The following is a 12,134-nucleotide window of genomic DNA, read 5'->3' on the forward strand; positions in this document are numbered from 1 at the left end:
CCTCGATCCAAGCCCGAAACACGAAGTTAACACCAGTCTTGGCCTGGACCAACAAGCTAGCCGCAGGCTACACAAACTGCTCCCGGACCACATACTTCTACCTGATACGACCAAGAACATCCCCTACATTCCATGTAGCCTCATCGGAGGACCCGGAGACCTGTCTTGAGACATTCGAAACACTGTCGACTTAGAAGAAGTGGAACGCTGAGGACAAATTCTGTCACGTCTATTTTTCACTGGAAGAAGCAGCCCTAACTTGGCTTGAAAATTGAGAGCCCTCATTAACGACACGGGACCTGTTCTGGAGCGAATTCTTAAATACATTTACAAGCGTCGTCAGAAGAGAAAGGGCCGAACATCAACTGCAAGCACGAGTTCAACTGCACCACAAGAACATCGCTGTTTTTACAGAAGAGATGGCCCGACCTTTCCGGCACACCGACGCGGACATGCTTGAGGAGAAGAAAAATCAGTTCATGCGTGAGATAGAACAAGAACTCTTTGCCGCACTTATGCGCAACCCGCCCAATACCGTAGCAGGATTTCTGACGATGGCTTCGACGATTGAGAAGGCGCTAAAAATGCGTACTAGGCAGTACAACCGCCGCACGACGCCAGGCAACGCAGACCTTCAAGCACTCTTCTCCGATGATATGCGGGAGACGATAAAGGCAGTTGTGCGAGAATAACTACAGAAAATGTTCACAGCGTCGCAGCCCCAAGTTAATTGGATTGCTGACGTATAGTTCGAGAGGAAGTTCAGCGGTCACTGGAAGTACCAGAAGTTCCGCCATCGCAGCAACCCCAGCCGAAAGCGATAACCTACGCCACCGTCGCCCGCCGTCAAGGTCCCCCTCCGCGCGAAGGCCCCGTAACGCCGCAGTTCCATCGTTCACCGCCGCATGCACGCCCACCCGTCGCCCAGCGCAACTACCCCACGAAGAGGGACATTTGGCGCACCCATGACCACCGCCCGCTCTGCTATCATTGTGGAGAAGTTGGCTATGTCTATTGCCGATGCACATACCATAACTTAGGACTGCGAGGGTTCGCCGTTAATGCGTCGCGCCCGTAGAAAAATGAACGGCCGCGTGATATCGCCGACTACCTCGCCGCCACTCAGTGGAGCCCTCGACGACCGTCCCTTCGCCGTCACCAGGGCGTTACCTGTCCCTGCAACGTCGGCCATACACTGGCCCAGCCTGGGGTCGGTCTGCAAGCCCATATCCGGAAAACTAAAAGCAGTAACCGATGGAGGTGTGGCTGCTGCTCGTCGAACAGACGAAGACCCTTTGCCACCGACGAACAGGACGCAAAGACTACCTCGACTGCACATCAATGAGAAGCCGCCACCCCGACGAAGCCTAGAAGCAAACAATACATCGTCAGAAGAAGACCTGACGACGCGACGTTCCAGCAACAGGTCAACACGACGTCGCCGCGATCCGACGCCAAGACTTAACTGCAACGCAAGACTAAGAACCACTGAACTCGACGTGGTTCTCGACACCTTCGTGGTCATCGCCTTAATGGATGGACACAGGAACCGACTACTCCGTCATGAGTGGACCCACTGCCTCCTAGTTGAAGAAAGTTAAGACTGCATGGGAAGGCCCTCGAATTCGAACCGCCGAAGAACACGTAATAACGCTGCCTGGAATCTGCACGGCAGAATTACTGTTCCTGACCGGGCCTGTCCTGCCACTTCAGTTATCCTCCAAAAGTGTTCAAAGGACGTCATTCTCGGCATGAACTTAAACCAACACGGCGCGATCATAGACCTGAAATCGAAGTCGATAATGCTGTCCACAGACTGTTCTAAAGTTGGGGGTCCGTGCGTCCACAAAGGTGCCATGGATGGTACCGTGCCAGATGCCGGGAGAAAGAAGGGTTCCGAGAGACGGCTAAGAGATGAGAAAACGGATTATAGTTTTAAAAAAAAGTACGTGATACAGAGCAATGGAACGAAGAGTGCTAGGCATAACGTTAAGAGACAGAAAGAGAGCGGTTTGGATCAGAGAGCAAACGCGTATAGCCGATATTCTAATGGACATCAAGAGGAAAAAATGAAGCTGGGCAGGTCATATAATGCGCCGGTTAGATAACTGTTGGACCATTAGGTTTACAGAATGGGTACCAAGAGAAAGAAAACGCAATCGAGGACGACAAAAGACTAGGTGGAGCGATGAAATTAGGAAATTCGCGGGCGCTAGTTGGAATCGGCGCAGGACAGGGGTAATTGGAGATCGCAGGGAGAGGCCTTCGTCCTGCAATTTACATAAAACATGATGATGATGATGATGATGATGATTCAGTTTTACTAACACGGCGCCAGCTATCGGAGCACACTACAGGCTAGAGTCTTTGCATGTCCATGCGTCCCTCCACTCTTTCGCAGCCTTTCGGACCCGCTTTTTATGCCGTTTGGCTCCCTATTTCCCTCGTCGAGGGAATTCACTGGCCATTCACAAACGCCGAACCCTCACTTGTCTCCAATGTGGCACGCCTGTCTCCAACGTGGCAGGCCTGTCCTTAACATCCCACGTTTCTCCAACGTGGCACAATACGAGGCCACCACGTGGTAAACTGTGAACCTGCCGTCGACTACTTTCCGCAGGAGTTGCTTGTTTGTCCATTAGACTCGAGTGACGTTGATTGAGTTACCACGATTGAACGATCAGGCATGATCAGCACCCGTAATAGCGACATGTCTGCCGGTGAAGCATCCTTTATTCTGAGGGATCGTCAGGCACAACAAGACCAAGCGATACCGACGGAGAGGCCTTCCAGTCAGTGCGCATTGAATGTACTCGAAGATCTAGTGAGCATCCCGCCTCGCTCCAGTATTGCCACTTACGTCAGCCCCGAAACACCCCCAGATGTACAAGGCGTAATCGAGGGTGATCAACGTAAACTGTTCGATCGTGAAATTTGCGTCGCAAGCTGGATCGCGCGGCTGTACGGAGGAAAAGCAAAAGTAATGCTGACCAGCTTCAGTCAGAAGTTCAAGCACGTCAACAAGGGCACGACTATCGCATACCTCGAGGAAATTGTGAAAACCAGCAATGCATTCGTCCTCTTGGATTCTGTCGCATCTACCTCGATGACCGTAGCTCCCGAACCAATCTTCGGCATAAATCCAAGCCTCCCACTGATGAAGCAGCAGCAGCTCGAAAGACTTTTCCAACGGTACAAAGACTGCTCTTCGACGTCGTCAAAGGCTCGGCAAATACCAATTGCGAAGCGTCGCATAATAACCGAAGAATGCGCTTGACCACTCCGCCAGAGCCCTTACCGAGTGTCGACGCGAGAACGAGAAGTATCATACAACAAGTCGACGAAATCCTGCGCGGCGACATCATTCAGCCGTCGAAAAGCCTGTGGACGTCTCCTGTGGTCTTAGTGTAGAAGAAAGATGGAAGTTCGCGCTCCTGTGTCGATTATCGCCGCTTGAGAGAGAGAGAGAGAGAGAGAAACATTATTTGGTTCCTTCAAGAAATTAGCGTCTCGAGGTCTCCGTTGTCTTCTTGGGCGCCGGCGACTTGGAGCCTCTTCCGGCAAGGGTGGACCCCTATTCCAGGGCTCCACTGAGCCTAGCTACCTCACTAGCGTGCTGCACTAAGGCCCTTTGAGCCGTGAGCTCGCAGCTGGTAAGCCGACTCTCCCACTGCTCCGCACTCGGGTTATTGTGTTGATGGAATGATTGATTGTGTTTACATTCCCATGTGACATGATATAGTGTGGGTGTGGCCCCGCACCATGGGCAGGTGTCTCTGTATTGTGTTGGGTAAATTTTGTTTAGGATGTATAAATTTGGGAATGGGGGAGTTTGCCTGCAATTTGCGCCAACTCGTTGCTTCCTCCTTCGTTAGAGTTTTGTGCGGTGGGGGATATTTGGCTCTCGTCCCTCTGTATAAGTTTAAGATTTCTGTGTATCCTCCTTCACAAGCGTGTGGGTGATACTCCGGGGCGTCCGACTGCTCTGCTCGGAACGTGGTCTCTCGAGCTAGGCTGTCTACCCTTTCGTTACCCTCTATGCCTGCCTGGGACGGAATCCAGATTAACTTGTGCGTAACGTTCTCTCGGCGAAATTGGCTCTGCCAAGAATTCTGAGGGCGGCTTTGCTAATCCTGCCCCTCGTGTAATTTCTGCACGCTTCCTTCGGGTCTGTTAAGATGTTTAGAGGCCTGCCTGTCCTATATCCTTCTACTGCCGCCAGCGCCACGGCAATTTCTTCGGCCTCCGCTGTGCCGGCTGCCTTTGCCGTCACACATGTGATCAGATTCCCGTCGCCGTCCACCACCACCGCCGTGGCCGTGCGCTTCCCTTCTCGCGGGTACGTGGCAGCATCCGTGTATATCGTGTTGTTTAGTAGCGCTAGTGTGTTCTCCACGTACTCGGCTCGCGCCTGCCTTCTGCTCTCGTGAAGGTTGGGGTCCATGTTCTTAGGTACTGGCCTAACGCTTATTGTTTTTCTTAAGCAGCCGGGCGCGTCTGCGTATCTATCTACGTGTCCGCTTGTGTCCCGTCCCAGCCTAGTCAGGAGCGCTCTCCCTGCAGGGGTGCTTTTGAGTCTGGCTTTCTGCATTTCGAGCAGGGCTTCCGCCAGTTCGCTGAAAGTGTTGCTGTTGCCCAGTTGGAGCAGTTTTTCGTTTGACGTGTTTTTTTTTTTGCAGATGGAGAGCCGTCTTGTATGCTTTGCTGAGTATCGTATCCGCCTGTTCCCTCTCTCCTTTGGTCATCGCGTGGTACGGTAGCGAGTACATGACTCGGCTGACGACCAGGCTGCCGACGAGTTTGATTGTGTCTTCCTCTTTCATGCCGTATCTTTTTAGGAGACCCTGTTGATCATCCGTCCCACCTGCTCCGTCACTTTGCTCAGCAGGCTGATGGTGTGGCTGCATTTTCTGCTGCCCTGTAGCCACATGCCCAGGATTCTGATCATGTTTTGTTCCGGGATGTTTTGACCGTCAAGCGTTACTTCCAGTGCTGCTTGGGGGGGGTGTCTACCTACTCTCAGTAGTTCGGATTTTTCAGTGGAGCATACCAGTCCCCTTTGGTGTACTTTTCGACACAGCGCGCAGCCTCTTGTAGCTTCTCTTGTTTTTCTCCCGGTGAACCTTGCGTGACCCAAACCGTGATGTCGTCCGTGTACATCGCATGTTGGATGCCCTGGATCTCGCCGAGTCGTTTCGCCAGGCCGATCGTCGCTACATTAAATAGCACGGGCGATATTACGGAGCCTTGGGGTGTGCCTTTACACGGTGTGGAGGTGTCGCTTCTCAACTCCCCCAGCCCTACCGTTGCTGTTCTGTCGGTTAGGAAGTCCTTGACGTAGTCGTGTACTTTCCTTCCGCAGTTCGTGTTGTTAAGGCCCTCCATTATGGCCGCGTGGCTGACGTTGTCGAAGGCGCCTTTGATGTCGAGCGCCATCACAACGTTTTCACCCGCCTTGGGCATTGTGTCGAGTACCTCCTCTTTGAGTTGTAGGAGGACGTCCTGCGTCGATAGGTTGGCCTTGAAGCCATGCCTGCTGTCAGGGCACCACCTCCCGTTCTCTAGGTGCTGCTGGATCCTTCTGATGACTATTCTCTCATACAGTTTTCCCAGGCACGACGTGAGCGAGATCGACCTGAGATTCTCGATCTGTAGTTTCTTGCCCGGCTTGGGTATCGTGACCACGACGGCGTGTTTCCATTCCGCCGGTACCTTCCCCTCTTGCCAGAGCGTGTTGAGGTACGACGTCAGCTGATCGATTGCCTCGTCGCTTAGGTTTCTTATGAGCGAGTTTCGAATGTTTTCCGCTCCCGCCGCTGTATTCTTGGTGGCCGCTCTCACGGCTTCGGTGACCTCCTCTCTCGTGATGGGTCGGTCCATGTTCGGGTTTTCCTCACCGAGATAATCTCCTTTGTAACCTTCGATTCGGTCTTTCCCGTAGCATTTTTCGCGGACTTCTTTCAGCAGCTGCTCTTCGGAACCTTCGCACTGGTGAACCAGTCTTTGGATCGACTTGCCGCTTTCGGACTTGTTCTTGCTAGCGTCCATTAGGGCCTTAAGGATGCGCCACGTTTTGGCCGTACTTAGGGTCCAATTGAGCGAGTTGCTAAACTCTTGCCACCCCTGTCTGGCCAGCTGCGTCGCGTACTCCTCCGTCTGCCTAGTAATGTCCGCTATCTTCTTCTTTAGCTTCTTGTTTAGCTTTTGTCTTTTCCATCTCTTGGTGAGCCCGTGTCTAGCCTCCCAGAGCCTGAGGAGCCGCTTGTCAATCTCCGGTGTTTGTTCGGTTCTGTGCACTTCTTGCGTGTACATTTCCTGAATTTGCTTGAGTTGTTGGCTCCACTCTTCTACCGAGGTAATGTTACCCTTTAGCTGTCGACAGTGTGCTCTAAAGGCGTCGCAATCCGTTAGCCAAGCCGTACCAATTTTCCTCTTGACATTGTCTGCCACCGTGCTCACTCTTATTATGTGGTGGTCGCTGCCAAGGTTCTCGAGCAGGTTTTCCCACTCTGCCTGCTTGGCGCCCCTCATAAAGGTTAGGTCGGGGCACGTGTCTGGACTGACGCTGTTTCCCTGTCTAGTCGGCTGGTTTTCATCGGTTAGCAGCTCGCATCCGGTGTTTTCTGCCGCCGTGCGGATGCCTCGTCCCTTCTTGTCTTCCTTCTTATAGCCCCAGTGCGGGCTTTTAGCATTAAAGTCTCCCGCTATGATTAGAGTGTTTTGTCCCGCCAATTTCTTGGCCTCCGCGAAAAGTTTAATAAAGTTTCCTTTTGTTTGTTTAGGTGGACTGTACAAGCTTACTATGTAGGTACTTCTAGCCTTTCTTTTCTTTTTGGGAATCACCTCCGTGATCACGTGTTCTATCTGGGTGTCCTCAATTTCTTTATGCGCTATGGTTACTACTTTGTTACTTATGAGGGTCGCGGTGCGGCCACTCTCCTAGCACATGTAGCCCCTGAGCGCGGGGGTATTATTGGTTTCCTGTAGCATGATTATATCTGGTGGATTTTCTCGCATAGATATGACCTGTTGCAGGAGTCCTTGCTTGCGCTTGTACCCTCTACAGTTCTACTGCCATACTTCTAGTTGGTTTTGTCCTGCCATGTTGCGTTGTTACTGCTGTTGCTTGTACCTTGGGTTTCTGATCCGAATCTCCTGTCATTGTATAGCTTATCCCTGGCGTCATTAGTGGTTTTTCTACGTGTTTTGATTTTTGACGTAGTTACGGAAGCTCTGGTCCTGCAGAGCTATCTTTTGTTGCGTTTGTTGCATCTGATTTTGCACCTGTTGCATTTGGTTTTGCACGCTAGTCATGAAATTCCTGATTTCATCATTAAAGCTTTTCTCTTCGGTGTTTTGCTGCTGCACTGGTGCCACGGCCTGCGGTGGTGGCGTTGGCGTTCTGATTGGCGAGTACCCCGCTCGTCTGAGCTCTTGCATTTCTTTAATTAGGTCATCTATCCTCTTTCTGAGTGGTCGCGTTTCTTCTCGGCTTAGCTCGAGTTTGCGTTTGAGACTTTTGTTTTCCTCACTTAGTTGCCTTTCGGCCGCTGTCTGCGTGTTGTTAGTGTGTGGTCCCGAGTGCGGAGCAAAAAGTGTTTTGGGAGGGCCGGTCCCCCAGCTCACCTTAACGCCGCCGCCCTCTTCTTTTGCTGTTTTTGCTGTTTTTGCTGCTGCTGCTGCTGCTGCTGCTGCTGCTGCTGCTGCTGCTGCTGCTGCTGCTGCTGCTGCTGCTGCTGCTGCTGCTGCTGCTGCTGCTGCTGCTGCTGCTGCTGCTGCTGCTGCTGCTGCTGCTGCTGCTGCTGCTGCTGCTGCTGCTGCTGCTGCTGCTGCTGCTGCTGCTGCTGCTGCTGCTGCTGCTGCTGCTGCTGCTGCTGCTGCTGCTGCTGCTGCTGCTGCTGCTGCTGCTGCTGCTGCTGCTGCTGCTGCTGCTGCTGCTGCTGCTGCTGCTGCTGCTGCTGCTGCTGCTGCTGCTGCTGCTGCTGCTGCTGCTGCTGCTGCTGCTGCTGCTGCTGCTGCTGCTGCTGCTGCTGCTGCTGCTGCTGCTGCTGCTGCTGCTGCTGCTGCTGCTGCTGCTGCTGCTGCTGCTGCTGCTGCTGCTGCTGCTGCTGCTGCTGCTGCTGCTGCTGCTGCTGCTGCTGCTGCTGCTGCTGCTGCTGCTGCTGCTGCTGCTGCTGCTGCTGCTGCTGCTGCTGCTGCTGCTGCTGCTGCTGCTGCTGCTGCTGCTGCTGCTGCTGCTGCTGCTGCTGCTGCTGCTGCTGCTGCTGCTGCTGCTGCTGCTGCTGCTGCTGCTGCTGCTGCTGCTGCTGCTGCTGCTGCTGCTGCTGCTGCTGCTGCTGCTGCTGCTGCTGCTGCTGCTGCTGCTGCTGCTGCTGCTGCTGCTGCTGCTGCTGCTGCTGCTGCTGCTGCTGCTGCTGCTGCTGCTGCTGCTGCTGCTGCTGCTGCTGCTGCTGCTGCTGCTGCTGCTGCTGCTGCTGCTGCTGCTGCTGCTGCTGCTGCTGCTGCTGCTGCTGCTGCTGCTGCTGCTGCTGCTGCTGCTGCTGCTGCTGCTGCTGCTGCTGCTGCTGCTGCTGCTGCTGCTGCTGCTGCTGCTGCTGCTGCTGCTGCTGCTGCTGCTGCTGCTGCTGCTGCTGCTGCTGCTGCTGCTGCTGCTGCTGCTGCTGCTGCTGCTGCTGCTGCTGCTGCTGCTGCTGCTGCTGCTGCTGCTGCTGCTGCTGCTGCTGCTGCTGCTGCTGCTGCTGCTGCTGCTGCTGCTGCTGCTGCTGCTGCTGCTGCTGCTGCTGCTGCTGCTGCTGCTGCTGCTGCTGCTGCTGCTGCTGCTGCTGCTGCTGCTGCTGCTGCTGCTGCTGCTGCTGCTGCTGCTGCTGCTGCTGCTGCTGCTGCTGCTGCTGCTGCTGCTGCTGCTGCTGCTGCTGCTGCTGCTGCTGCTGCTGCTGCTGCTGCTGCTGCTGCTGCTGCTGCTGCTGCTGCTGCTGCTGCTGCTGCTGCTGCTGCTGCTGCTGCTGCTGCTGCTGCTGCTGCTGCTGCTGCTGCTGCTGCTGCTGCTGCTGCTGCTGCTGCTGCTGCTGCTGCTGCTGCTGCTGCTGCTGCTGCTGCTGCTGCTGCTGCTGCTGCTGCTGCTGCTGCTGCTGCTGCTGCTGCTGCTGCTGCTGCTGCTGCTGCTGCTGCTGCTGCTGCTGCTGCTGCTGCTGCTGCTGCTGCTGCTGCTGCTGCTGCTGCTGCTGCTGCTGCTGCTGCTGCTGCTGCTGCTGCTGCTGCTGCTGCTGCTGCTGCTGCTGCTGCTGCTGCTGCTGCTGCTGCTGCTGCTGCTGCTGCTGCTGCTGCTGCTGCTGCTGCTGCTGCTGCTGCTGCTGCTGCTGCTGCTGCTGCTGCTGCTGCTGCTGCTGCTGCTGCTGCTGCTGCTGCTGCTGCTGCTGCTGCTGCTGCTGCTGCTGCTGCTGCTGCTGCTGCTGCTGCTGCTGCTGCTGCTGCTGCTGCTGCTGCTGCTGCTGCTGCTGCTGCTGCTGCTGCTGCTGCTGCTGCTGCTGCTGCTGCTGCTGCTGCTGCTGCTGCTGCTGCTGCTGCTGCTGCTGCTGCTGCTGCTGCTGCTGCTGCTGCTGCTGCTGCTGCTGCTGCTGCTGCTGCTGCTGCTGCTGCTGCTGCTGCTGCTGCTGCTGCTGCTGCTGCTGCTGCTGCTGCTGCTGCTGCTGCTGCTGCTGCTGCTGCTGCTGCTGCTGCTGCTGCTGCTGCTGCTGCTGCTGCTGCTGCTGCTGCTGCTGCTGCTGCTGCTGCTGCTGCTGCTGCTGCTGCTGCTGCTGCTGCTGCTGCTGCTGCTGCTGCTGCTGCTGCTGCTGCTGCTGCTGCTGCTGCTGCTGCTGCTGCTGCTGCTGCTGCTGCTGCTGCTGCTGCTGCTGCTGCTGCTGCTGCTGCTGCTGCTGCTGCTGCTGCTGCTGCTGCTGCTGCTGCTGCTGCTGCTGCTGCTGCTGCTGCTGCTGCTGCTGCTGCTGCTGCTGCTGCTGCTGCTGCTGCTGCTGCTGCTGCTGCTGCTGCTGCTGCTGCTGCTGCTGCTGCTGCTGCTGCTGCTGCTGCTGCTGCTGCTGCTGCTGCTGCTGCTGCTGCTGCTGCTGCTGCTGCTGCTGCTGCTGCTGCTGCTGCTGCTGCTGCTGCTGCTGCTGCTGCTGCTGCTGCTGCTGCTGCTGCTGCTGCTGCTGCTGCTGCTGCTGCTGCTGCTGCTGCTGCTGCTGCTGCTGCTGCTGCTGCTGCTGCTGCTGCTGCTGCTGCTGCTGCTGCTGCTGCTGCTGCTGCTGCTGCTGCTGCTGCTGCTGCTGCTGCTGCTGCTGCTGCTGCTGCTGCTGCTGCTGCTGCTGCTGCTGCTGCTGCTGCTGCTGCTGCTGCTGCTGCTGCTGCTGCTGCTGCTGCTGCTGCTGCTGCTGCTGCTGCTGCTGCTGCTGCTGCTGCTGCTGCTGCTGCTGCTGCTGCTGCTGCTGCTGCTGCTGCTGCTGCTGCTGCTGCTGCTGCTGCTGCTGCTGCTGCTGCTGCTGCTGCTGCTGCTGCTGCTGCTGCTGCTGCTGCTGCTGCTGCTGCTGCTGCTGCTGCTGCTGCTGCTGCTGCTGCTGCTGCTGCTGCTGCTGCTGCTGCTGCTGCTGCTGCTGCTGCTGCTGCTGCTGCTGCTGCTGCTGCTGCTGCTGCTGCTGCTGCTGCTGCTGCTGCTGCTGCTGCTGCTGCTGCTGCTGCTGCTGCTGCTGCTGCTGCTGCTGCTGCTGCTGCTGCTGCTGCTGCTGCTGCTGCTGCTGCTGCTGCTGCTGCTGCTGCTGCTGCTGCTGCTGCTGCTGCTGCTGCTGCTGCTGCTGCTGCTGCTGCTGCTGCTGCTGCTGCTGCTGCTGCTGCTGCTGCTGCTGCTGCTGCTGCTGCTGCTGCTGCTGCTGCTGCTGCTGCTGCTGCTGCTGCTGCTGCTGCTGCTGCTGCTGCTGCTGCTGCTGCTGCTGCTGCTGCTGCTGCTGCTGCTGCTGCTGCTGCTGCTGCTGCTGCTGCTGCTGGCCCATGCCGCCCAGGGGTGGATAGGATGCGTCCCGGTTGGACCCTTGGCTCTGGCTCCGGCCCCGACCGCGGCTCCAGCTCCGTGACCCGCTCCGGTAGGCATTGAAGTTTTGTTGACCCTGGCCCTCGTCTCGGAACCACCTCGGTCTTCTTGCACCGCCTCTGCTTCGGCTGCGGCTGCGCCTCTGCTGCTGATGTCCCTGGGGACCTCCTCGCAGCTTGCCTGCCGTCTTGAGTCGTTGCTTGCAGTCCCGCGTGCCTGCCACGTGGTCGCCCCCGCATATCAGGCATTTGGGCGTGCACTGGTGTTGTTCCGCTGGATTTTGGCAGCCACATTGCTTGCAGGCCTTGGCCTCCGGATTCGGGCAGACGTCCGACCGATGCCCCTGAGTCCAGCATTTGCAGCATACTTGTCTCGTCGGGCGGTACGGGTAGCACCACATCTCTCCACCGTGGTAGAGTACTTGCTTCGGGATTACGGGGCCATCAAATGTGATGACGGCCGTGCTCGAACGTCCCAGCATCCTGGCTGCTAAAATCTTGACTCCTTGAGTTCGGACTCTAAGGTTCGCCTTGAGTTCTTCCGGCGAGGTCCCCGCGTCCACCCCGTGGATGACCCCACGCAACGTGCCCTCCGGCGCCGCCACGTGTGCGTTGATGGCGTAGCTGCTGTTCCCGAACGTTAGCTGCGTGATGCGCCGCATACGTTGGGCCGCCTCTTCGTAGTCGGTGCTTACTATTATGATGTTGGGAGCCATTGCACAGCCTGATGATCAAGTCTTCCGCCGTGCATCCGGATCCGGTGTCCGCGACCACCGCTCGCGCAACCTGGTGTGTCTGCAAGCTCTTGACTGCGAGTCCCGTCGGCCTGAGCATTATCTTTAAATCGTCCTTGGGGAGCGGAGGCAGTCTCCTCCGCGGCACCCCCTCTCCTCCTCCTCGTTTCGGCGCAGCTGGCGCGCCGCCTGTGATCAAGTCTTCCGCCGTGCATGCGGATCCGGTGGCCGCGACCACCGCTCGCGCAACCTGGTGTGTCTGCAAGCTCTTGACTGCGAGTCCCGTCGGCCTGAGCATTATCTTTAAATCGTCCTTGGGGAGCGGAGGCAGTCTCCTCCGCG

At 57.0% G+C, this 12,134-nt stretch overlaps 1 protein-coding gene across 1 annotated transcript; it reads right to left on the bottom strand.

Annotated features, from left to right (window-relative positions):
• Positions 1–339: 339 nt before the first annotated feature.
• On the bottom strand, positions 340–11,774 carry LOC142586070 (uncharacterized). Its single transcript, XM_075697335.1, has 11 exons — positions 11,018–11,774; positions 10,564–10,730; positions 10,419–10,532; positions 9,265–9,456; positions 9,157–9,233; positions 9,052–9,125; positions 8,971–9,020; positions 7,627–8,879; positions 6,460–6,682; positions 5,664–6,054; positions 340–383 (listed from the first exon to the last, which is right to left on the bottom strand). The coding sequence occupies exons 1-11, from the start codon at positions 11,772–11,774 to the stop codon at positions 340–342; spliced, it is 3,342 nt and encodes a 1,113-aa protein (XP_075553450.1).
• Positions 11,775–12,134: the final 360 nt, after the last annotated feature.

The sequence above is a fragment of the Dermacentor variabilis genome, chromosome 6, assembly GCF_050947875.1.
Source record: "Dermacentor variabilis isolate Ectoservices chromosome 6, ASM5094787v1, whole genome shotgun sequence".
In the NCBI taxonomy this organism is placed as follows: domain Eukaryota; kingdom Metazoa; phylum Arthropoda; class Arachnida; order Ixodida; family Ixodidae; genus Dermacentor; species Dermacentor variabilis.